Here is a 22,801-nt window from a genome sequence, read left to right as displayed (position 1 = left end):
CGAGTGAGTTGCAGCAGCGGATGCCTCCATCGAAATTATATGTGATGTCTCCACTTCCCTCGACGCGCAGGTTGCGGAACGCCCTGCTCCGACGGAGAGGGAAGTGTTAGCGGGGGAGTTGCAGGTCGTTTATGACGACGTCGAGGCAACTCATGCGGCCTTGTAGCAGCAACAAGGAAGGAATGAGACGGTGGAAAGGACGACGCTTTGCTTGCTGTGAGAAGTAGCCTTCTATTTCATGGGAACATGAGTGAGGTGTTTTATTTTGGTTTATTATTATTATTATTATTATTTTGCCCCAAAGCTCTGCCCTGTTAAAGATAGCTTCATAGAGCGTGCGGGAGTTGCAATAGAGGTTTCATGGGCGATGCGGGCGATGTGAATCAGATGCTCTTGGCAGCGTCCACCGCCTCAGCAGAAGGTGTGAAGGCTAGCGAGCGGTGGTTGCTGGGGGCCAAGAAGCGTGGAGACAGCGCGGCATCCAAAACGACACGTAAAAAGGCAAGGACGGAGGTGCACACGCACACTGAGACGGACGTGGGTGACAAGCCAGCAGAAAACAACGGTGGAGGTAGCGGGGCTCGTGAGGGCAATAAAGAAATAAGTGCAGGTCATGACATCTCTGCGCCGGAGGCGCTTGTACATCGGCTGATAACATACGTCTTTGAGAAGTGCCTAGGCGGCCGTCACAACGCTTCTCGTGGCGACGAAGCGGATTTTGAACCACCACCGCGTGCCGCTCTTTTTGCAGAGAGCTCTGCCATGCGCCCGGCGGCGGCATTTGCGATTCATCATGCGGTGTACGGTGGAAGCAGCATGACGCAGAGTGAAAGGGTGGCGGAGGCAATTCTGCAACACCGGAGGAGGTTGCACGTATGCAGCTACGATAGAGATCTTGTCGGTGGATTTATTGATGGTAAACCGTTCCACACGAGGCGGCACCTACTCTCGTTGGTAACTAAAGGGCTTAGAGGCGAAAGCATGACTAAACCGCCGCAGATCTGCAGGGGTGCTGAGGCGAAAGAGGAAAAGAAGCAGGAGGCAGTTGTGTTGTTTGGTGATGCAAAAGGTAAGAGTCTCAGCAGTTTTCTGCAGGATTCATCTTCCTCTTCGTCTGACGGCGAGGAGGATAGTTGAGTGGCGGGTTGGCGACGTCGCAGGTGTGTTTGCTCTTTCCACTGTGATGTATTTATCTGTTTTGGCGAGAGGGAAGCAGGCGTCTGTCACGGCGATTGAATGAGATGGGAAGTGGGCGCAGGAAAGAAGGGCGGGTTTGCCGTCAGGCTTTTTTTTGCTTTGCACGTTTCATCTCTCTTTATTTTCCTTTATTACTCTTTTTCTTTTGTGTTTCTCACTTCGCGCTGGAAGCTGAAGGGCAGAGGCATGATTGGCTGCCCGCCCCATTTGTGAGTAACACCGCAGGGACGAGAGGACCGTCAGTGTATGCGCCACGATTTGTATCTGATGATGTTTTTTGTTTTGTTATATATATATATATATATATTATCGTTAGTTGTTCTTGACTATTACTTTTATTTATCTGGCGGGTGGCTCAGAAATTAGAAGGCAATTTGCTTTTCTAGATGTCTTGCTCTTCTAGTCGGATGAGCGTGCCAAAACCAGAAGCAGGTGAACGGTTAAATGCATCGGGTCAGGCGGGGCCCACGCGTGCCGTCATGCAGTACCGCCTTGGCAGCAACATCGAGATGGAGGGAAAGGTGCGCGGCGGCAAGGTCGTTATTGGGCGTCTGCGGATATTTTGTCGGTTTACGGCTGGCCTCGCCTTCGTCGGGAGCCCCATGTTTCCCAGTGACGTGGTGCTGAGAAGCGTGGAGAACAGGAAGCAGGCGCTCCATGGCGACATTGTGGCAGTGCAACTGTTGTCTGAAGAGAACTGGCCAGCCCTCGACGACGTGGAGGATGACGGGCAGCTGGATGACGTCAGTCATGACAGTCTCGGTGCCAAAGAAGTCATGCCTGAAAACCTTCCGGATGGCCGCTCGATCACGCGGTGGGTGCAAGACGCCACGCGTCCCGATGAATCTTTCCCTGAGTGTCAATGGGCAAAACGGATGTCGGCGCCCGCTCTGCATGACTGGGGCGGCAGGAAGCCCTTTGGGGTGGTGGTGGCTGTGCTCGAGCGCAGTTGCCCATTGCATGTGGTGGCACGTCTCTGCGACGATGCCTTGCAACCCAACGAGGCTGTGAAGAGTAATCGTTACTATCAATTCAAATGCTTCGATCCGCTGTTGCCCAACATTGCAGTTTTTGGGCGAGACATTCCAGTGTTGCTGCACGCAAGGCTGCAAAAGACTTTTTTTTTACTGCGCCTTGTGACACGCGGCGACGGGGACTTTTTTTGGACAGCCTGGAAGTTCCTTACGGGCAAAATTGTAAGAGTGCTCGGCGAGGTGGATTCGATACAAGCCAATAGTTTTGCGTTGTGTAACGCGTGTGAAATTTCTATGGATGACTTTTCAGAGGAGGCGTACGCCTGCGTGCCCGAAACGTTTTCTGTGCCAGACAAGCAAACTTTGCTGCGTTTGGGACGGCGTGATCTTCGCGAGGAGGAGTTTGTCTGCAGTATCGACCCGGCCACCGCACGGGACTTGGATGATGCTCTGAGTATTGACCGCACACCTGGTGGGTATCGTGTGGGGGTGCATATTGCGGATGTCTCCTACTTTGTTCCCGCGTCGTCCCCGTTGGACGAAGAGGCGTGTGAGCGTTCGACTAGCGTGTACCTGGTGGAGAAGGTGATCCCCATGCTGCCGCGCAAGCTCAGTGAGGACTTCTGCAGCTTGAACCCTAGTGGCGATAAATTTGCATTTTCGTGTCTATTTCACCTTGATCACCACGGCAAGGTGACATCCGAGTGGTTCGGCCAGAGTGTTATACGTAACCGCTGCCGTTTGACCTACGAGGACGCACAGCGCATTCTCGACGGTGACGCAACTGTGTTTGACACACTTGACTTCGGTGATGCGACGGATGTGCAGCGCCTTCGAGAACGTGTTGAACTCTCCATCCGAACACTATTTGAGCTTGCGTCAAAGTTGCGTATGTCCAGCTTGCGCCGCGGCCGTCTGACAATTGGAAATATGAAGATTCGATACCAATTTGAGGACATTGCGAATCCTACCTTTCCTCAGGGATTTGACATTTCACGACAGATCGAGGCCAATTGGCTTGTGGAAGAGTTTATGCTACTGGCCAATGCGCGTGTTGCGGAGAAGATTGTGGAGTACATGCCGGACCAGGCGCTACTGCGACAACACGAGCCACCTGATCGTGAACGCGTCGCGACTCTGAAGGCAACATTAGGCCGTTTGGGTCTGGAGATGCAAGGTGGCTCGAGCAAGTCGCTGCAGGAGATGCTTGACAACGCGAAGAATAGTGAGTTCTACGACGACTTTTGTGTTGCGCTGAAGTATGTGTTACAGCAGGCGAAATATTTTGTGAACGGCTGTGAGGAGACGGAGGCGTACAGGGGCCACTATGCGCTTGCAATGCCGTGGTACACGCATTTTACATCCCCCATCCGTCGCTACTCTGATATTATTGTCCACCGTCAGTTGTTGTGTGCTTTGGAAATTGAGTCCATCGTGAAGGGAATCAGAGTGGGGCAGAACGGCCGTTGCCGGCCCGTGCAGCCTGGTAGCGTCAACCCCAATCAACTCTCTACCCGAGACTATTTTTACCCCGTCAGCGAGGTGGAGAACATTGTGGTCAAGGCCAATGTAAAGAAACTAATGGCCCGTCAAGTAAGCGATGCCTCGCTAGGTATATTCTTCTGCTATTACCTCAAGGCGCTCAAGCGAGTCATGGATGCGAGCGGCAACGCGGAAGGGGCTCCCTTCGCCCCACGCGTGCAGGCAGTGGTGGTGCGAGTCGTGGCGAAGAACAGCACCTTCACCCTCTTTGCGAAGGAGGTGGCACAGGAAGGGCAGATCAGTTTAAAAGACAAGGAGCAACGCTTCAAAAGCGATAAACCCGTGGACGACGCCGCGGATAATAGTGAAGAGAAGAAGGATAAAAAAAAGAAGCGGGTTGAGGCAGAAGCGGCCCAAACTGCAGGCAGCCTTAGCATTAACTGGGGACCGCATCCCGTGACAGGTGATGAGGTTGTGGAGGAGGTGCTGCCGATGACGGCAATGACCGCTGTGCTGACTATCAGAAAACAGAAGGGCTACGAAGAGCTTAAAATGATTGTTGATCCCCCGTGGGAAAGGAAATGGGATGCTGCCTCGATTCCTAAAACACTTCTTAGTTGTTGATGCTAATTAGCTGTCTCGCTGTCTATACATGACCCTTACTTTAACGTTTGCACACATGGAGAGGGAGGAGAGAGAGAGAGATGCATGGACACATTTTGTCACCTCGGCCCAGTTGAGTTCTGAGTATTATTATTATTATTTATTTTCCTCATGTTGCTATTATTGTCACTTACTACCGGACTTTACATATCAAATTTGTTCATCCTTTTTTTTTTTGCCGGATAACTACCCTTCGTTGTTGCTGTTGCTTTTTTTTTTTTTTTTGTATGCCCGTTGCTGTTGCCTTTGCCACGCAGAAAACTGGCATACACACACACACACGACAGCGACGACGACGCCAGATATACGAATCATTGATGTCGACACGGAAGAAGTCAAGGGAGCAGCATTTATCTGTTTCGGCTACAGAGGAGAATGGGGCTGTACAGGCGATCCATGCCGACACGCTGCTGCCTGCCGTTCGAAACCTAAGTCTTCATTGCAAAGAAATTGCTTTTCGTCCTGCGCATAGTCGGCTCGTTAACCTCAATTGCTTGCGACCACATGGTGCTCTGCAGGAAAGTGAACTCCGTGGCCAGAAGAACTCGTCCAAGGTTCCAGAAACGCTCTTGAATGACATCGTGGCAATGGTCAATGATTCCCAGAGACTTCTTCGCCGGAGTCCGGACTTCCATCTTGGAGCGAATTCTACGGAGGCTGAGGAGTTATTACGTGCCAATGCTTTTCGGCTCAAGTGGCTCGGCACTGTAGCGAAAACCTGCGACAGTGCGGTGGCGTATCCATTTACTGAATTTTGCTTCATAGGTCCTCTGCCCCAAAATTGGTCAAACGCCACTCTCCCAGCTGACGAAGGAGGCCAGAGATGTATTCGAACGGCTGAGACTATACAACGTATCCTGCGGGTTTTCGCTACCGCCTCCAACAGTAGTCAATGTCAGCTGCAACAACTTCTCTTTCACGTTGTGCGAAACGAAAGAAGTTCCGTGGAGGGGTTGGTGTCGGTCAACTACAACAGCCGGCATATTACCGTTTGCTGTGGGCTCTACTATTATCGCGTGGATGTGCTGGATACGGATGGATTTATCGTTGATGTAGAGACTCTTGCAGAACGTCTGCGGACGGTTCGGGAGCACGCAAACCGCACCGAAACGACACTTTTTGATCACAAACTGTTACTCGACGCCCGAGAGGACTTGAACACGTTCTACCAGCTTCTGGGTAGCCTCACAGAGATTGATCGCACGGAATGCGCTGCGGTCTTGGAACGACTGAAGAACACCGATCCTGCCAATGCGGCTTCTCTCACTTACATTGACACTGGGATTTTTACAGTGGTTCTCCAAAGTCTGGGCAATGAGGTCGCTTCAGCTCGATGGTACCGAAGTGCCCTTGTACTTGAGGAGAGGAAGGAGACGGGTGTGCTGGCGATGCGTGGACACTCCATTTTGATCCACGGTGATGATCTTATGGACTTCCTCATGCAAGTCCTTTCCTGGGACAATGCGTCTCACGGATTAAGCAAGAGCGGGGGTGAATCCTTCGGCACAGGGCAAGCTCCTACTAGTGATGGCATCCTGCCACCAGGTGTGGAGCACTTGGATTTATGGCTGCAGTGGAAGCACCGTAAACCTATGCGACCCTACGCGGTGGTCAAACTCTCCCCACCTGTGTTTCCGCTTTCTATTCCACAGGAGACGGATATCTCTTTTGTATATATTTGCATGTCCGCTGTTCTCGCGGTGCAACAGGTTTTAACATGCTGTACAGAATTTCCGACAGTTTTAGTGGCTTTTCCGAACCAGAGGGGAGGTCTTTCGGCGGCGTTGATGTATTCGTACGAAATTGAGGCCTTTATTCGTTCCCTGCGCTGTGGATCTGTACTGGTGGAGCGGCATACCAAAACGCATTTAGCTCTTAAGGCTTTACAGAGCCTGGCTGAAATCATTGATGACTGTTTTCATGAAACCTACCCCATCTATTCCTTGGCGAAGTTGCTCCTTGCGGAGGGAAAGGCCACTACAACAGAAGCTTGCATGGATAACGCCATTTTGGGCACGGTGGATCTTCATGTTACAGTTGGTATGCTGGGCTCAGGCAAGAAGGTGTTGGGTTGTGAAACATGTCTGCTCTTGCCTTCACGGTTTTCGCTCACCTGTGGTGCAGTGGGATCTATTTCACGGGAGTCACCTTTGCAAGGACCCTCAGGTGCCACTTTGACGTGTGCCTCGCTGAGGGTAGCTGAAACCGATGAGGATTCCACTATGGGGGCACAACTAGCGGCATGCATTACGGAGAAGACTCACGAGTTGCTGTCGCTAGTTCCCAATGTAAACCCAAACTAGTATTGTATGTTATTTGTGTTGCTTTTGTCTTATAGAGGGGATTTGTGTGGATATGGGCATGTACAAAAGTCTTATCCGCACCATAAGCTGTATTTTACCCCTATATCTCCGCCACCAAATTTGTTCATACCGAGGCAGGAAAGGACCTGTGCCTTTCATGCCACTCCAGGGTAATGTTATTTTTCTTCTTTGTTTTTTTTTTCTCTTAATGTTGGCGTGCGTCAGTTGCGGTTGTTTTTTTTTTTTTTTCTATGGCTCTAAATTCCTTCTTTTTCCGTTTTTGCTCTTTGACAGTGGTGTTGCGTTGCTCACCAAAAGGTAAAGTGATAGGGGCCTGTTGTTGCGTGGGAGAGATTGAAAGAGGTGGTGCGTGGCGGACGGTTGCTCGTGTGGTCATGTCGCCCTCGCCGTCTGCGAACTCCACACTGCTGGCGGGGAGCAAGAACCTCTCAGTTGCTGTGGAGGGTTCTAAGTTGTTTATCTACAGCGATCTCTCACAAGATTTTGGTGTGAGCTCCTCTGGGAAGAGTCTTATCATTGCCAGTTCTAGTGGCAACAAGCCCCTTGGCGCCACAAATGCTTTTTTGGGTCTCAATTTGTACTGTAAAAGCGCAGAGAAGCGCATGCTGACGAAGGATGCAACCTCAGAATTGCACGAGATGACCGCAATGGGAAACTACTGCGAGTGGCGCATTGAAGGACAGACGCTCTGTATAATGATCGACTTCAACAATGTTGGTGACAAAGTGGCCACGACGGGCAAGTCTGTGTTGCTTGCTTCCTCTGGAGGAAACAAGGCGGTCGGGAAAACAGGAATAATGTGCGGGCTAAACTGTTATGTGCCGCTTGGCAAGGAGTTCTGCATTGAGAAGCTTTCAACGGTTGTTGAGCGTTCCACTGTTGCAGTAGGAGATGCGGTGAATGTGGGCGACGGTTTTGTCGTTGAGGTGGAAAGCAGGACGCAGGTCACCGTGCACTGTGAGAGTGAGAAACCAAAGGCGGGGGTGGTGATCGCCATGCCCCCCTTTACGCTTAACGGCGAGGTGACTCTCGCGATGATGGTGAAGTGGGTTGACAAAAAACGAAGAACCCAGGGGGGGTCGTCAGAGCACACGGAGGAGGGATTTGTCGCCGTATCTTCTAAGTGGAAAAACATTTTGCTGCGACGCGGGGTAGTGAAGAAGGGGGAGGACGGTGGCGGTAATATCGATCTCCATCTTCGCTTCGATCCCACGCAGAGCTTTGGTCGCTCCACCTCGGGTAAATCCATGACAGTGGCAACCTCTGCTGGCTGGAGTGATGTTGGTGATGGAATATTCATTAGTTTTAATGCGTACAGGCCGGCCCCGCAGTTGGCTCATGCGGAGATCAAGGATGCAGTGCAGAAGGTACTTGGGCAGCGAAGCAAGGAGGAGCTATCCTCTCTTTCTTTCAAGACAATTAAGGGGGAGGTGGAGGCAGTGTTGGGGTTGAAGGAAAATGACCTGGGAGACTTGCAAAAACAGGTGAAAGAGGCCGTGGCAGAGCACATGGAAAGCTTGGTGTCGTCTGACCAGTTTATGCTAATCAAGACTGCCGTGGATGAAGTGCTTGGTGGGCGCTCGCGGGAGGAGGTGGCGACGCTTTCTCTGAAGACGGTTGTGGCGGAGGTTTCCTCAGCGTTGGGAACGGCGCACGGGGAGCTGGAAGATATTAAGGAGCATGTCAAGGCTGCCGTTATCATGTATCTCCGGCGCAATGTTAAATAAATATGGAAGAGCAAAGGGGGAAAAAAAAGAGGGGTTTGAGATTGCGAGAAGTAACGAAGTTAAATAGTGTGTGTGTGTGTGAGAGAGAGAAAAAAAAAAAAGTAAGCCCATGTGCTTTCAATTTATGGGGAAAGGGAAACAATGATCCAGTTGGGATCGTTGTGTGTTCGCTGCTCCCCTCACCGAGTGGGGGCGTCGCTGGAGGGCCGGCCCCTCGCCCCTTCGTCTTGGCACTTTTGCGCTCAGCGTACTGGACGCCTGTCACTGGCGAGGTTGTAATGCTCTTCTCACACCTTTTTTGTCTTTTCTAGTGCCTCCTTTTGAGGACGCTTCTCTTCCAGCGTACAGCGATCGCCTCTTCTGCGTATCGCTTTCACCTCGCTCGGAGGGACGAAGGAGAGAGGAGGAAGAGGAGGTGTAGCAACCAATAATAAACAACACAAAAAAGAAAAGGATCAATGCGCAGCACAGCAGAAAAACTAGACGAGGTGGCGGACGTTCCAGGTGGGATCAATGTTAAGTATATTCTTCGTGGCGCGAAGACTCTGAGGCTGATCGTCAACTTGGCCCCTAATGGAAACAACCACAGGGTGGCGAGAGTCAGCGGCGCACACATTGGGGATCTTCCAGTGACGTTAGAGCTTAAAGTCATCCACTTTTCGGGGATGGCGGATGCGAAGTTTCTGGAACTGGCAAGGGCACTAAAGGAATTGACAGATGCGGGCCCGAACACCAAGTGGGTTGTGGATGGAAAGTTACTAATCTTGGTGATTGACTTGTCTGAGGGGCCAAAAATGAGCCGCGAGCATGCGCCGGGACAGAAATTTGAATTTGCCTCTATTAAGGCGAATTCGCAGCTGGGCCCATCAGATTTTCGTGTGCAAATGAAATTACACTCCGTCGGGGGTGAGCCGTGGCCGTTGCTCCTGTCGCCACGAGGTCTGGCCAGTGTGGCGGATGACGCCTCCTCCGCCAGCATTGTTGCGAGAAGGTTGGAATATAGTCCATCTGTTTCAGTGCCACGATTGGTGGATTCACATGAAATGCACACTGGCATGGTGGAGCTTGATGAATGCATCACGTTGGATTTCTTGAATTTGCCTCTCTTGAGGCTGCGGCTCAATGTGGACGGCAAGGATGGGCAGGTAGTGGGCTTCACTGGAGACATCCTCTCAGGAATCGGTATTAGTTTGAAGGTGCAGATCTATAGGGAGACAGACTCGCCAGTACTTTCGCGTCGCGCAGGGAAAAGGGAGAACATAAACGCCTACAAGGAGGAAACCTCCACAGGAAAGAATCTTCTAGTGGTGGAGTTTGACTCTTCCAAAGGGAATCTTGACCCAGATGGAAAGCCTAGGCGCAATATTAGTAACGCCACTCACCTCGTCGTCAATAAGCGGTATGTTGTGGATTTCACAGCCACTGCCCCCACTGAAATACTGCCAACCTTCCCAGAGGTGTATCAAAGTGTCCTCAATTATCTTAGCTTGACAAAAAATCCTTTGCTTACCTTGAGCATGCCTGCAGTGCGCGAGGCGGTTGGAAGTGATTTTCCAAGATGTAACATGTCAAGAGCATTGAAGAATCTTGTGTGGGAGGCCGTGCGCTGGTACGTTCTTCAGGAGTATATACACCAAGAACGTCTCGAAAATGAGATTTTCCCAGTGACTATAGGCGTAGTGTAGAAGGAGTTTGAGGTGGCGGAAGGAACAGAAGAGGGTCTGCTTCCTTCAAGTATGTGAAAGAGGTGTGGTTCAACAAACCATTGTAAATGAAAAATTGATATGGAGAAAATAATAATTTTCTTCTTGGTGTTTGTGTGAGTGTGTGGTTTTGTTTGCTGCTTTATCACTGATAAAGGGAAGAATGATACCTCATTTGAAGGTGGTGCATGCGAGCTCTCTCTCTCTCTCTCTCTCTCAGTGAGCGTGTGTCTGTGAGTGTATTGAACTTGGAGACTGTGTTCACTCTCGTTACGTGTGCAGCAGGGACCGCATGAGTGCAAGTTTGTTAGGCCCGTTTGGGAAACGCTAGATGCAGGCGGGTTTGGCGATGTTGCATGTGTGTGTGTGTGTGTGTGTGTGCATGTGTATTTCTCTTTCTTATAACTACCGCTGCTTTTCTGCTTTTGTTGATGCGGAAGATATATCGTTCCTTGGAGAGTCTGCGTTTGCTGCTCGGCTGTCACTTTGGCTTTTCCTCGGTTTGTAGCGGTTCGACTGGTGGCGTTGGCTCTCCTGTCACCGAAGCGGTGCCGCACTCTTGTCACTTCACAGCGCAGCACAATAAAGTCTACAAATACGCACCTACGGTCACCAATTTAACGCCCACTTTATGACGAGTTCGACACTGCGAATGAGTGGGGACGTTGTGCAGCAGACCCAGGAAGGACATCGATGTGGCAATGGGGGAGGAGAAACCGAGGCAAATTCTATCGAGAAACCAACCTTGCGCTGTCCGGAGTGTCTAAATGTTTTCTATACATGGTCAAGACTTACTGCACACTTGAACGCCTCCGCCCACTTTTCCGCGAGGTGTGTAACGTGCGGAGAGCAACTGCGCTGCTACGGGCCCACACACCCGTATCGGCATGAAGCCGCAACTGGGCACTTTGGTTTTATTGGCACATTTTACATTCGTATTGATTACCGGTTGGATCATCCTCCTGTGCTTTCCCACCCACAGTATCGTTGTGTGTGTCGCGTGACCTTCCTCTGCCCCCTGCAGCTTGCACTTCACTTACGTATGGACCACGGTGTGACAGTGATCCCCAACGTCGCCGTATGCCGCACGTGTAACATTCATGGGTCTCTTACCGAGTTGGCAGCGCACAGGATGGAGCGGTTGGTGCTCAAAGAAGATGATGTGATTGAAGTTCCCGGGTTTTCTCCTGCCCCGTATCTGGTGCGTTGGCCAAGGCTGCCACCATGGCCTGTTCAGATAAAACCTTATGCTGTCCTTTATCAGTGTCCTATCTGCATCTTGGTTTTTTCCTCGTGGGATGCCATGGAGAATCACATCGAGACGAATAGTGTTTGCCAATGCATGTTGGACACGATTGGTGCTCGTTCCGAAAATACATCACACGCCGCTGGTGGTCATCGCTTCTCACAAGAGGAGTTTGAGGTTCTCTTGGACACAAGTGAGTCGGAACTCTTGTCACTGCTGCAGCGGGGTTTGCAACAACAAACTTGTGACTCGGATCAGGTTGAGGATCTTATGCTGGTGTTTCAGTGTCCAGAGGAAGCCTGCTCCCGTATTTTTCTTACGCACGGCGAACTGCAGGAGCATATGGAACAGCACGCCCACTTCCCTGTTACACCCAAAGAGAAAACGGACGGTGTGATCCAAAGTGGAGTCTCCTGGAAGTGGAATATCTCTGACTACGAGGTGATGTGTTCGGCGAGGCGTCTGGTCGAGGAATTTGGTTTGTCAAGATGCTCCCTCTGCTCCCGGGTGGTGTCGCACGGCCTGGAGACTCACAACCAGTTATTTCACCCGACAGCGTAGTCATCTTAAAACATTTTTTTTTTTTTTTTCACTGTTGAAGGGAGAGGCACTGGCGGCGGGGCTGGCGAAATTGATTCACCAACGTGAGTCAACAGCAAAGCAAGTGAGCCTAATGAAAATGATGCTTAAAGACGAACGAGAAGTCGCAAGGAAAGAAGGAAAACGAGCGACAAAAAAAATATAACTTCACAGGTGCCCTCCCTTCCCCCCCCCCCCCCCCCTCGTGTCGTTTTTGTTGTTGTGTGTGGTTGGATGTTGTAGTTGAGCATCTTTGCGTTGAGGGATTTTTATCTGTCGCATCGGAACCGAGTCCGGGTGGGTGGGACAACAAGGGAAAGATAAAGGTGGTAAAATAAAAACGAAGGGGGGAAAAAAGAAAGGAGGTGCATTGGCTTCGTCTGCAATATGGCGTATGACAACTTCTTCCGCTATGGGAAAGGGGTTTTCTCCTCTGGCACTCTCCGTGCATGGCCCATGACCCATCACACTAATATGTTGGAGGAAGAATGATTATTTTTTTATTTATTTATTTATTTATTTTATTTTTTTTTTTGGGGGTGTATGTAAGCGCATTTTGTTTATTGTTTTGCAATAGGTGTTTTTGTTCTCGTGTGTTTGTTTACCATTTTTGCTTTTATTTTATATTTTTATTTATTGTTCTTCGTATTTATGAGCGAGTATACATCTATTTTTTTTTTTTCTTCTCTGTGTGTGTGTGTGTGTGTGTGTGACTTTATCTTCGTGTGAGTGTGTTGCTTTGTGATGTGTGTGTGGTTTGTTCTTCTTTACGGTTATTCTGCACCGTCGCGTGCCGCAAGTAACTGACGTGTTTTATTCGTATTCCATCTCCCTCCATGTTTTGTGCATCTATCGTGGTGTGAGACAATTGCTGTGCGTCGTCTCTTTGTTTACGACGACTCTGTGTGCATACCAAAGTGGATTTCTTAGGCGGCGGTTGGCTTAGATCCAACAGCACTGTGCGTGCATATGTTATGCGGATGGGTATCCTGCATATCATCTATGTGCATGCCTTGAGGGTTGTTTTTTTTTTTTCTTGTTCGTCCTCATCTTCCGTGTTCCTCCACCCCCACCACTACTAATGATCATCATATTTGGTAACAACATAAGTTGTTTTCGTTGTTGTCCCTTCACTTTTTTGGCTGGCTAGTTGGACTGTCTTCACCTTTTTTTTTTTTATTATATTTTATTTTTTACTGCCGCTGCCCATCGGCGACCTTCGCGTGTTTGACTCCTAACGGGATGGGGCACGCCGAGCCTGTGTGATGCTCCCGGGCTATCGCTTCATCTGCGTTACATGTGGCATTGAGGTCCATGTGGGCTTGTGAGCAATGCAAACTCTGTCAGTCCTTGTTTTTTTTGTTTTTGTTTTTTTGTTTGGTGAGTGCTTGTGTTTGCTACTAATTGGCATTGGCCCTGTTAGTTTTCCCTCAGTTCTCCCCATCTGCGGCAGACGTCTCGCTCCCTACCAAGTGATGCTGCCGGGAATGCGTGTTCTTGCACTGTGCAGAGCGACTAGGGACCTAATCATGGCAAAGCATTTAGAGGTGAAGGGATCAAAAGAAAAACGAAGAGAAACGGCTGGAAGGGACGGTCAAAGATGCTTTTGGTCTACTTATGCCTGCCGCGCTGCACTTTTAAATTGTATGTATGTATATATACATAAATATCTCTTTACGCGTCTCTCCTTTTTTTCTTTTTGTGTGTGTGTGTGATTGTGGTGTCGCCTGATACTGTTGTGTATACAAAACGAGGTATTTGGCTTCTGATGATTTTTTTTTCTTGTGTGTGTTGTGTGTACTTGCTTCGTTTTTTTTTTCTTTGTGCTCTCTCTATATGCAGGATCCCTTTTTTTTTTTTTGTCCACACGCCTGCGTACATACGTACCGTGTCTTCACCTCGCTCTCCCTTCTAGGGTCATGGATGCCCGTTTGTTTGTGGTGTCTTTTTTTTTGTTTGATGTTTATGTCTTTATTTATTTATTTTCGTGTTTCTCGCCGAAGTTGTGTGTGTGTGTGCCCATCGTACATGCATCTACTTTTGCCTTTTGCTTCGTCGCCATCTTGGGTCTTGCCAGGCAACGCACTTTATGCCGGGAAGAGGTCGAGGAACAACTCGGGTTTGTGGGAAGTGAGGGATGAGGGTCAAGTAACTGTGTGCATTTCGGTATGGATGTGGTGTGGAGGAGTGGGGCGGCCGACACGTCTGCGAGCGAAAAGTGTGGGCCTTCATCGGGGAATTGGCTTCTGCCACGCTATGCATTTCAAATAAACCGAGGTGAGCGGGGTGGAGGGAACTTGGGTGTAAACCCACAAGCCCACACAAGAAGCAAATAAAGAAAGAGATGTAGAAAGATTGGAGTGTTTGTTATTATTATTATTGCATTGGACTGAATGTTTCTGTGGTGCATTTATTTATATTTTTTTTCTGTCATTTCTTCCCATCTCCCTTGCCGTGTAGATGGTGGCGCTGGCTTCTTTTTTTTGTGTCTCCTATCAGTGCAGAATTCATCTCATCCCTTGACGAAGGTGCTGCACGTTTGTGTGTGTGTTTTTTTTTTTACCTTGTTGGGTACGTGTGTTTGTCTGCAGTTATTATTATTTTTTTCCCTCGCTCCGTGTGTGTGTGTCTGACTCAGCTTCCCACCGTCGTGTGGAGGTCTCTGACATGCATCGGTGCTCCTCCACGCCACTCCACGCCACGCCCACCGCCACCTGTGTTGGGGCGCACATCAGCTCCCCGTGTCGTTACTGATGTTTGTCTACTTCTGCAGTTGATATATATATATATATATATATATATTGGATAAAAGGAGAAAAATGAGGTAGAGAGAGAGGGCAGTGCCTGTCATTTACGGCAGCAAGCAACAGGGCCCACACTGGCCGCAGGGGTATAAGTGTTTGTACCACCTCCGTGTTTTCTGCGGCTGTCAAGACGAGTTACAATCACGCCACTGTAGAAGTCATGTAGGAAGCATGAAGAACGCCGCTGCTACGGCTGTTTAGGTGTTATAATTCACTGCTTTACACATCGGCATCGGTTTTTTTCGTGACTGCTGATTGTTTTTGTCGTTATTGCTGTCAAGCGTGTGTTAGGAGGAAGGTGCGACCAGGTGGAGTTTGGTAGATGAGGGTGGGATATTTTTGACTGTTCTCTTTCTTTGCTTGATAATTATTTCCTTATATGTTTTTTCCGTTCCAACGGCATTGCGTTGGACTGCAGATAGTGTGTTTTTGCCTCTTTTTTTTTTTCTTTTTGTTTCCTTCGTCTCGCCTCAGGCTGTTATTGAGAATGCCCCCCCCCCCCCCTCGCAAAGGGGGCCCGGTGGTTGCAGAGCCATGAAGACTACCGCTTCATGAGTTTCCAACGGGCCCTTGTTTATCGTAGCAAACGCCTTATGAATCCAGTTGGTTGCTGGTGTATTTATGAGATATATATTTTTTTCCGAAGTTGCGGGAAGCGTCAGGTGCATACTGAACCACCACCGTGGTCTTTCATCGATGTGTTCTCTCACTCTCTGTCTTTTTGTATGTAGGAATAGGGGACGAGTCCTCAACCAGACGTATACAGTTGTATTTTTTTTATTTGCGTTATTGTTTCATCGTAACGGCTCTGGCACGCGGGGAATGAGTGCGAGACTTGCGGCACTAGATGGCATCGAAAAATCTGTGCGTTTGGCGCGGCAGTACGCAATGGAGTCAAACTACGATGTCGCCGTGGCCTTTTACGCGGGGCTTGAGAAGGATCTTGAGACGTGTGTACAGTGCACCGGCAATGCCAAGGATCGGGCCAGCTGGGCGTTGCTGCAGGAAAAGATTGCGGAGGAGTGTTCGCTGGTGCGCTCCTTGCAAGTGGAACTGAAGGCTCTCGTGAACCCGGCCGATGCGGCGCGGCTTGACCGCGTGCAAAGAGAGGAGGATGACACTCACACGCCAGCGCAGATATCGTCTCCGCGATCAATTCCGATACGTGGCGTGGCCCCTGTGAGTGCGGCAACCACACGACCTGCTCGTCCTACCGCAGTGCGCGAGAAGGCGTCATCACTCTCCTCCTTGTCTTCGCCAGTCCCGCAAGATCTAGCGAATGCCCCTGGGGCGAGGAATGAAGCGCTGTATGGCGACAAGGATCGCTTTGGCCCGGCTGAAGGACCTATTAGAAAGCAAAGAGCAGGTGGGGTGCAACGGGCACCCCTCCGCTATAGTCCACCAAAGAACAAAAGCCAATTTTACTCAGCAAGTAGCACGTCCAACCCATCCCCTCCTCCTCCTCGCCAACCAGTCAAGGCCAAGGTGGTTACGCGACGTGTGGTGAGAGAGAATGAGGGCGGGCAAAAACGTCAGAGTTTGCGGGCCTCCGTTCCACGCTTTTCTCCACGCACGGGGGAAGAGGAACTGGTCTCGCTGATTGAGTCAGACATGCATGTTGGACCCATAAGTGTGTCATGGGACGATATAGCTGGCTTAGAGGAGGCGAAGGGGTTGCTTGAGGAGGCCGTTGTGTATCCCGTACTTATGCCAGAGTACTTTCAGGGCATTCGCCGTCCATGGAAAGGGGTTTTGTTGTACGGTCCGCCAGGAACCGGGAAAACAATGCTTGCCAAAGCCGTTGCATCTGAGTGTACTACAACATTTTTTAATATTTCTCCTGCCACGCTGACCAGCAAGTGGCGTGGTGACAGTGAAAAACTTATCCGAGTTCTCTTTGAGATGGCACGGCACTATTCTCCAAGTACAATTTTTATTGACGAAATAGACTCGCTATGTGGTCAGCGTGGCGACAGCAGCGAACATGAGGCCTCACGTCGTGCGAAGGGAACATTGCTGGCGCAGATGGACGGCGTCGGCGTTGACCCCAGGAAAATAGTCATGGTGTTGGGCGCCACCAATCATCCATGGACCATTGATGAGGCAATGCGTCGGCGCCTAGAGAAGCGTATCTACATCCCTCTTCCTGACCTTGACGACCGCATGGAGTTGTTCCGGATTAACACCAAGTCCCTTAGTCTGTCCCCCGACGTCGACTTTGTGCACCTGTCCAAGATGCTGGAGGGGCGTCACTATAGCTGTGCCGACATCACCAATTTGGTGCGTGATGCGGCCATGATGACAATGCGACGTCTGATGGAAGAGATGGACAAGTCCGAGCTCAAGCGACGAGCGGCGGAGATAAGCAAACTTGTGGCGGAGCAACCCATCACAATGAAGGATTTCTTGGGTGCAGTGAAGAATGTTCCCAGCAGTATCAACGCTGAGCAAATCAAGAAGTTTGAGTCATGGAAGAAGGAGTTTGAGACAAATCCATAGAGTGTTGTGCATGGAGGCGGAACCACACACAGAGTTCCTGGGCACGCCGCGTACGTCTGACGATGGAATCGAGCGAACAAGCATTAACAACACATATAAGGATGAGAAGGAAAAACAAAACAAAAAAAAAGTTAATAAGGCGGAACAGTTGGTTCAGGTAGCAATATAGAGGGATGTCACATACGCTTGTCGTTTGTTTTTGTTTTTTACTTTTTTTTTTTTTTCAAAAGAAGTACAGCTGCGTGGCGGCACGGAGTTTTTTGCCCTTTTGGTTTTGCATTATTTCGTTATGTTTTTGTTGTTGTTTTTTGTTTCCGCGAAGATGTGTATATGCCTGGGCATTGGCCATGCTGTTCCTCCGTAGTGTGAGATTTACGCCGGTGCTATTGCTTTTCAGTACCTCGCTGCCTGTTGTGTCCGCTCCGTTGTTACGCGGGATTCCGCGCGACGACGCCGTCGATGTTCAAAAAAGCACAATTGTGCAGGCACACGCCCGAGAAGAGAAACTTTTTGCTTGTTTGTTGGTTCCGTTTGCGCTTACTACTGTTGTTGCCAAAAAAAAATAGGAGAAGTAACAGGAACACTGCATGTCGGACCTCCGCGGCGCAGGGCGGCCGGGGGATGATGGGAAAGAAAACCGCAAACGAAGGCAGAGGAGTGAGCCAGCCTGCGGGGCTCTGAGTGGATGGCAAATCGCCTCCAACAGCCGCTGCCTTGCATGCGGGAGACTTGGGTCCATGTGTGATTGCAACAAGACCAAGATCGACCCCCAACTCAAGCGGCGGAAACTCGACAGCATCCTCCAGCACACACCGTACGTTCGCTGCAAGCAGCTTAGAGCATTAGACGAGATTTCGCGGGAGGAGTCAAAGTACCGTCGTCGTCTCGTGGATCGCTGGGGGGATGAGGTGGAATTGATTAGGCAAGTGGCCTTCACGCATCGCCGCATTCTCTTACTGCTCTTGCAAGAGACGGCCAGTCGTGAAGCGTTGCTGGCGGCGGAGCGCAAGGCGTGGTTGGAGGGGATGGCCGCTGGGGATCGGCACATTGTTTTGTTCGCCACTTCCAGCCATGAGCGCGAGGAACGGTGGCGGTTGTATGCCGCAGCGCAAAGGGAGGTGCAAGTACTAATGACGTGGCATGGCGCAATGTTTGACTGTCTCAGTTTGAAAACTCGAGAGGCGGCGTTTCGCGACGCACTCGTGAACCACGAGGCTGCGGCACGTGCGGCGCTCATCAGCCACAATTTTGAGCTTCTAAATCGCATGGACGCCGATGCGAGGGAGCGTCGTTCTCTTTACGAGGTATTTCGGGAGCGGCGTGAGCAGCTTGTGACGGAGTGGCAGGGAGGGACGGAGGTTCTTCGGAGCGCCATTGTGATGGACCAGCGCCGAGTTGCGTGGATGATGCAGGGGAGAGTTCAGATGTGCGAGTTGTGTGAGCGGCAGAGGGCCAAGCTGAGCGCAGAGGAGGAAGAAAGCAGAATGCGTGTGTACGGGCTTGCACGAGAAGAGCTCCATACAGTGATGGAGAGGGGACGAGTATGTGAGGAGCAGCGCAGCGCCTTTGTTCAACAAGAGGCGGGCGCTCGCAACGCCATTATGCAGGACGAGGCAGCTGCTTGCAATGCGCTGGGGTTGGTTTTTACGCACGGTGCAAAGGAAGCTCTTGAAACGGAGCAGTTGAAGTATGAGCAACGCGGGGCGGCGCTTCACGCGGCCATTCACCAATTAAAGAGCATCGTTGAAGAGGAGGCAGCTGCCTTTGCTTCACTCAACGCACAGGAGCACCGCGAGAAGGATCTGTGCTACCAGTGGATGTTTGAAAAGGGGAGGCAGCGCAAGGAACTGGAGCATGTGGCTTTTCATCACCTGCGGTTAGTGGTGGAAGAAGAAGAAGTGGCGCGGCAAGCAGCCTTAACATCAATGCAAGAGGAAGAAGTAGGAATTGCTGCGTGTCTTCAACACAAGACGCGAATGCTGCGGGAATTGGTGGATACAGCACTCGGTCAGAAGGGGGAAATACGTTTGCAGGAGCATGAGCAGCGTTTTGCACTGGTGTCACACAAGGCTGGGCAAGAAGACGCCGTGCGTCGATGGATTGAGAATAAGGAATGTGTGCGACAGTCACTCATGGCAGAGGAGACGACGCACCGCATTCACACAGTAGAAACGGAGCACGCTGCACGAGAAGAACTCAGCTGGCGCTTTGACACTGGGCAGGATGCCTGTCAAGCGCTCATGCATGAACGAATTGAGAAACAGAGGGCATTTCAGCAGAAGGCACTGCAGGTGCTGCATGATATTTTGGAGCAGGAAACCAGTGCGAGGCTTCTCATGTGGCGTCTTGTTCAGGATGACAGGGAAAGAGCCACTCACGAATCGAATCACCGGCAGATGCTTGAGATGTGTAATGCGGAAGCAGAGTACCGTACATACGTTGTACAGCAGGAGGTCCGCCACCGTGAGAGCATTGCCACACAGATGCATCTTCAGGAAACTTTCTTTACAAAAGAGGCACAGGAGCTGCTCAAGGCACGAATTTGTGAGCTTGTAGCTATTGAAGAAAGTCAGCGTATTGTGTTTTTGCGTCTTTACTCAGAGGCTACAGAGCTGCTCTACTTCGCCTCTCGACAATCCTGGGAGGAGGCGGAGCGGTGTAAGAAGGAACGTGTGCTTGCGGAGCTGCGTGACCGCGAAGTGGCTCTGGTAGAGGACGCACGCGTGTATCGCGAGGATGAATTACTTGTCTTTTGCCACGTGGAGCCTTTATCGCAAGAGCTCCACGATCCAGCTGCGGCCCCTTTGACGCAGGAGTCCTGGAATGCGCAGCGAGAGCTCATTTTTGCTGAGCTTAGCGGGGATAAAGACGATGTTGCCTCACTCACACCCGCAGCCGTTGGATTTTTGGCCGGTGCCATCGACGCCGTCAGCAGGCGGGAGTCGTCGCTCACGGCTGCGCTGCATCAGGCGGAGGTGGCGCTCAAGGAGGCCAGTAAGAAGGTGATCCACCAAAGGCAACTTCTCTCCAACACAAAGGAACGATGGGAAGAGTTAAAAAAAAACTGGACCGTGACGCTCTTGAACACGAAACACGCGTGGCGATGCACCGCAACACACGACAGAGGGATGAGGGGCAGTTAGAGCGGGAACGCGCGAGGCTGCAAGCCAAAAAAGAGGAACTGCGCAAGGTGCAGAACAGCGTCTTGCGCATGCGGGAGAGTATTCACAATCAATACCAGAAGCGGTAGACTGAGGGGGAGGAGGCGCGTGCAGAGTGTGAGAGAAATAGAAAAAGAACTTCCATCCGGAAAAAAAAAGGAAATGCTTAGAGTGTGGGCAACATCTTGGGATGGGGTGGGGGGAAGGGCGTTGCATGGTGGTTTGGCTTTGTCCTACACCCAACCCAACATTGGTGATCACACGTGGTGCACATTTTTTTTATTTGTGAATGTTTATGATAATTGAAATAGATGTCGTTGTTGTTGTTTTCTTGTTGTTGTTTTGGAGGGGGGAGGAGTTTCTTTAGATCCACGTCACTTGTGTCTCCTCTTTATTATTATTTTTTCCCCCGTTTTTTTTTTTTGTTTGCACGTGCGTGCGTTTTTCCGGTTTGCATGCCCGTTCCTCACCACACTGGGAGGACCTCCCTCTGGTGGGCGCCCTTTCGTGGACCCTCTCACAGTTGCACCTTTTTTTTTTTTTTGGCTTGTTCCGGTTGTTTATGGAGTGATGGGCATGTCAGTGTGTGTGCCGTGTGGACCCAGTTTACCCCCATCAGTTTGGGGGCGGTGAGTAGGGCGCAGCACTGACGCGGCATGGAGGAAGAAATTGCGGTGGCGCAGCTGCACCAGAGTGGCTCTTGCACAGCTCACCATTACGAGAGGAGCAGGAGCTAAACAGATGCTTCTACCAACTTTGTCGAGGCATGGCAAGGCCAACGCCCGCCTGCAGAAGTGTCACGTCACCCGCAGCGGAGGAAGGTGGCGGTGTCACAGGCCGGTTGTGAGCAGCTGTGCAGCGGGCGAGAGCGTCAGGAAGCAGACAGCTGGCAAATTTGAAACGCTTCTGTTTTGTTGGATGCTCCAAAGGAAAAGGAGGTGCAGCTGGAACACCAGATTGATCTGCTGTTTGCTGCTCGCAAAGGCTTACAGCGGAGGTGGAGGTCCGTGACTTAGAAAAAGTGGGCATCAATTTGGTAATGCTACGTGGGGAAAACATCTTTTTTTTTCTCTCAACCGCTCATACTAGGGGGAGGGACGGAGGGGGCGCTGATTTTACCACTTTAGGCGGTTTTATTTTTTTTATCATCGTTAACCGTCCTGACGCAATGGGGAAGGCTGGGGAGTGTTGTCCACCTGAAAAAGCACCTGCTTTCTTTGCTCAACAGCCTTCTGTTGAGTACACATTTCATTTTGGCACCGCCGTTTTCTTTTTTCTTTTTTTTATTGTTTTTATTTATGTCTCTTGTGGGGGTCAAAAGGAGCTTACGAGGAATGCGCTGGAGTACGAGAGGTTGCCATTAGTATAAGTGTGTTTCTTTTCTTTGTTATTGATGTTTTTTTTTTTTGGTTTGTTTGAGGGCTGTTCACGTTGTTTTTCTTGCGTCTTACCATTGGGCTTTGACAGGCCGTGCCCCCGGGGAGTTGGATGCTTAGCATTTGAATTACTTTCATTTTTGGTCTTTATTTCTTCATGGGTTGTGGCTACTTTGCTTCACATCGGCCTGAAACAAGGTGATACTTTTGCAAACAAGAATAAATCTGCTCTGACAAGCCTACTACATAATTATCTAAAGAACAAATGTCAAGAGAATTCTCATTGGTGGTTTTTGGAGCCACAGGCTACACGGGCAAACTGGTATGTGAGTACCTTGCACGTCTTGGTTCAGCAAATGTGGGATCTTGGGCAATTGCAGGCCGTAATAAGGAGAAGCTGGATGAACTAAAGAAGGAACTTGGCGTGGACATCGCTGTGCTTTCTGCAGATATTACCAACCCCAGTTCCCTTGACAAAGTCTGTGCTGGTACCAGCGTGCTCATTTCCTGTGCAGGTCCCTTTACACAGGTTGGGATGCCTGTTGTTGAGGCCTGCGTGCGATGCCGTACGCACTACGTGGACTCAACAGGTGAGTATAATTTTGTCCGTCAGGTCATTGAACGATTTAACGAGGAAGCGAAGAAACAGGGTGTTGCTCTGGTGTCCTGTTGCGCATTTGACAGCGTCCCTGGGGACCTGGGCAACTACGTTGTGCATCAAGGCCTTGGTGCACAGGTGAGCGAAGTAAGGGCGTTTTACCAGCTGTCGGGTGCCGGGATGTCGGGCGGCACGGCACGCTCTGTCTTTGCGCTTCGTGAGGCGTGCTGCCCGGAAGACAGCGATCCATACAGCTTGCTCCCGACGGATGCTCCACGCCCCGTTACAGCGCCCACGCGGAGAGGTTTGTGGTACGATGTTTCGGAGAAGAGGCTGACGGGGCCGTTTGTGATGGCTGCCACCAATGAGCGCGTGGTGCGTCGCACGAATGCCTTGCTTGGCTACGGAGGCACCTACGTGGAGGCACAGGAGGGAACACTTGGAGTTGTTGCCGCTGCAACTATCACG

General features: G+C 50.6%; 10 protein-coding genes across 10 annotated transcripts, besides 23 other annotated features; 9 read left to right on the top strand and 1 right to left on the bottom strand.

Annotated features, from left to right (window-relative positions):
- Positions 1-270: 270 nt before the first annotated feature.
- Positions 271-293: a microsatellite.
- A 67-nt stretch (positions 294-360) lies between these two features.
- On the top strand, positions 361-1,137 carry TraAM80_00798 (uncharacterized protein; the record flags this gene model as incomplete). Its single annotated transcript, XM_029377866.1, has 1 exon — positions 361-1,137. The coding sequence occupies one exon, from the start codon at positions 361-363 to the stop codon at positions 1,135-1,137; it is 777 nt and encodes a 258-aa protein (XP_029242269.1).
- A 346-nt stretch (positions 1,138-1,483) lies between these two features.
- Positions 1,484-1,507: a microsatellite.
- A 97-nt stretch (positions 1,508-1,604) lies between these two features.
- TraAM80_00797 (putative mitochondrial exoribonuclease DSS-1) lies at positions 1,605-4,277 on the top strand (the record flags this gene model as incomplete). The annotated part of the gene is made up of 1 exon (XM_029377865.1): positions 1,605-4,277. The coding sequence occupies one exon, from the start codon at positions 1,605-1,607 to the stop codon at positions 4,275-4,277; it is 2,673 nt and encodes an 890-aa protein (XP_029242268.1).
- Positions 4,278-4,335: 58 nt separating this feature from the next.
- Positions 4,336-4,358: a microsatellite.
- Positions 4,359-4,401: 43 nt separating this feature from the next.
- Positions 4,402-4,421: a microsatellite.
- A 94-nt stretch (positions 4,422-4,515) lies between these two features.
- Positions 4,516-4,566: a sequence feature (A-rich).
- Positions 4,567-4,633: 67 nt separating this feature from the next.
- Positions 4,634-6,619, top strand: TraAM80_00796 (acyltransferase; the record flags this gene model as incomplete). Its single annotated transcript, XM_029377864.1, has 1 exon — positions 4,634-6,619. One exon carries the CDS (start codon positions 4,634-4,636, stop codon positions 6,617-6,619), a length of 1,986 nt encoding a protein of 661 aa, XP_029242267.1.
- Positions 6,620-7,014: 395 nt separating this feature from the next.
- TraAM80_00795 (uncharacterized protein) lies at positions 7,015-8,367 on the top strand (the record flags this gene model as incomplete). The annotated part of the gene is made up of 1 exon (XM_029377863.1): positions 7,015-8,367. The coding sequence occupies one exon, from the start codon at positions 7,015-7,017 to the stop codon at positions 8,365-8,367; it is 1,353 nt and encodes a 450-aa protein (XP_029242266.1).
- Positions 8,368-8,751: 384 nt separating this feature from the next.
- Positions 8,752-8,783: a microsatellite.
- Positions 8,784-8,825: 42 nt separating this feature from the next.
- Positions 8,826-10,052, top strand: TraAM80_00794 (uncharacterized protein; the record flags this gene model as incomplete). The annotated part of the gene is made up of 1 exon (XM_029377862.1): positions 8,826-10,052. One exon carries the CDS (start codon positions 8,826-8,828, stop codon positions 10,050-10,052), a length of 1,227 nt encoding a protein of 408 aa, XP_029242265.1.
- Positions 10,053-10,175: 123 nt separating this feature from the next.
- Positions 10,176-10,207: a sequence feature (A-rich).
- A 58-nt stretch (positions 10,208-10,265) lies between these two features.
- Positions 10,266-10,288: a microsatellite.
- A 139-nt stretch (positions 10,289-10,427) lies between these two features.
- Positions 10,428-10,458: a microsatellite.
- A 243-nt stretch (positions 10,459-10,701) lies between these two features.
- Positions 10,702-11,877, top strand: TraAM80_00793 (uncharacterized protein; the record flags this gene model as incomplete). Its single annotated transcript, XM_029377861.1, has 1 exon — positions 10,702-11,877. One exon carries the CDS (start codon positions 10,702-10,704, stop codon positions 11,875-11,877), a length of 1,176 nt encoding a protein of 391 aa, XP_029242264.1.
- Positions 11,878-12,072: 195 nt separating this feature from the next.
- Positions 12,073-12,098: a microsatellite.
- Positions 12,099-12,101: 3 nt separating this feature from the next.
- Positions 12,102-12,141: a microsatellite.
- Positions 12,142-12,387: 246 nt separating this feature from the next.
- Positions 12,388-12,430: a microsatellite.
- A 153-nt stretch (positions 12,431-12,583) lies between these two features.
- Positions 12,584-12,656: a microsatellite.
- Positions 12,657-13,061: 405 nt separating this feature from the next.
- Positions 13,062-13,090: a sequence feature (A-rich).
- Positions 13,091-13,245: 155 nt separating this feature from the next.
- Positions 13,246-13,292: a sequence feature (A-rich).
- Positions 13,293-13,595: 303 nt separating this feature from the next.
- Positions 13,596-13,619: a microsatellite.
- Positions 13,620-13,824: 205 nt separating this feature from the next.
- Positions 13,825-13,888: a sequence feature (A-rich).
- Positions 13,889-14,578: 690 nt separating this feature from the next.
- Positions 14,579-14,609: a microsatellite.
- A 62-nt stretch (positions 14,610-14,671) lies between these two features.
- Positions 14,672-14,697: a microsatellite.
- Positions 14,698-15,521: 824 nt separating this feature from the next.
- On the top strand, positions 15,522-17,198 carry TraAM80_00792 (putative katanin, putative,serine peptidase, Clan SJ, family S16; the record flags this gene model as incomplete). The annotated part of the gene is made up of 1 exon (XM_029377860.1): positions 15,522-17,198. The coding sequence occupies one exon, from the start codon at positions 15,522-15,524 to the stop codon at positions 17,196-17,198; it is 1,677 nt and encodes a 558-aa protein (XP_029242263.1).
- A 192-nt stretch (positions 17,199-17,390) lies between these two features.
- Positions 17,391-17,422: a microsatellite.
- A 363-nt stretch (positions 17,423-17,785) lies between these two features.
- On the top strand, positions 17,786-20,341 carry TraAM80_00791 (uncharacterized protein; the record flags this gene model as incomplete). Its single annotated transcript, XM_029377859.1, has 1 exon — positions 17,786-20,341. The coding sequence occupies one exon, from the start codon at positions 17,786-17,788 to the stop codon at positions 20,339-20,341; it is 2,556 nt and encodes an 851-aa protein (XP_029242262.1).
- Positions 20,342-20,671: 330 nt separating this feature from the next.
- Positions 20,672-20,704: a microsatellite.
- A 402-nt stretch (positions 20,705-21,106) lies between these two features.
- TraAM80_00790 (uncharacterized protein) lies at positions 21,107-21,418 on the bottom strand (the record flags this gene model as incomplete). Its single annotated transcript, XM_029377858.1, has 1 exon — positions 21,107-21,418. The coding sequence occupies one exon, from the start codon at positions 21,416-21,418 to the stop codon at positions 21,107-21,109; it is 312 nt and encodes a 103-aa protein (XP_029242261.1).
- Positions 21,419-21,623: 205 nt separating this feature from the next.
- Positions 21,624-21,668: a sequence feature (A-rich).
- A 65-nt stretch (positions 21,669-21,733) lies between these two features.
- Positions 21,734-21,776: a sequence feature (A-rich).
- A 224-nt stretch (positions 21,777-22,000) lies between these two features.
- On the top strand, positions 22,001-22,801 carry TraAM80_00789 (saccharopine dehydrogenase; the record flags this gene model as incomplete). Its single annotated transcript, XM_029377857.1, has 1 exon — positions 22,001-22,801. A coding segment is annotated over one exon (801 nt), but the record flags the coding sequence as incomplete, so codon positions are not given.

The sequence above is a fragment of the Trypanosoma rangeli genome, assembly GCF_003719475.1.
Source record: "Trypanosoma rangeli strain AM80 chromosome Unknown Tra_15.4_contig_00015, whole genome shotgun sequence".
Taxonomy (NCBI): domain Eukaryota; phylum Euglenozoa; class Kinetoplastea; order Trypanosomatida; family Trypanosomatidae; genus Trypanosoma; species Trypanosoma rangeli.
This window is presented reverse-complemented; position numbering and strand designations above follow the sequence as displayed.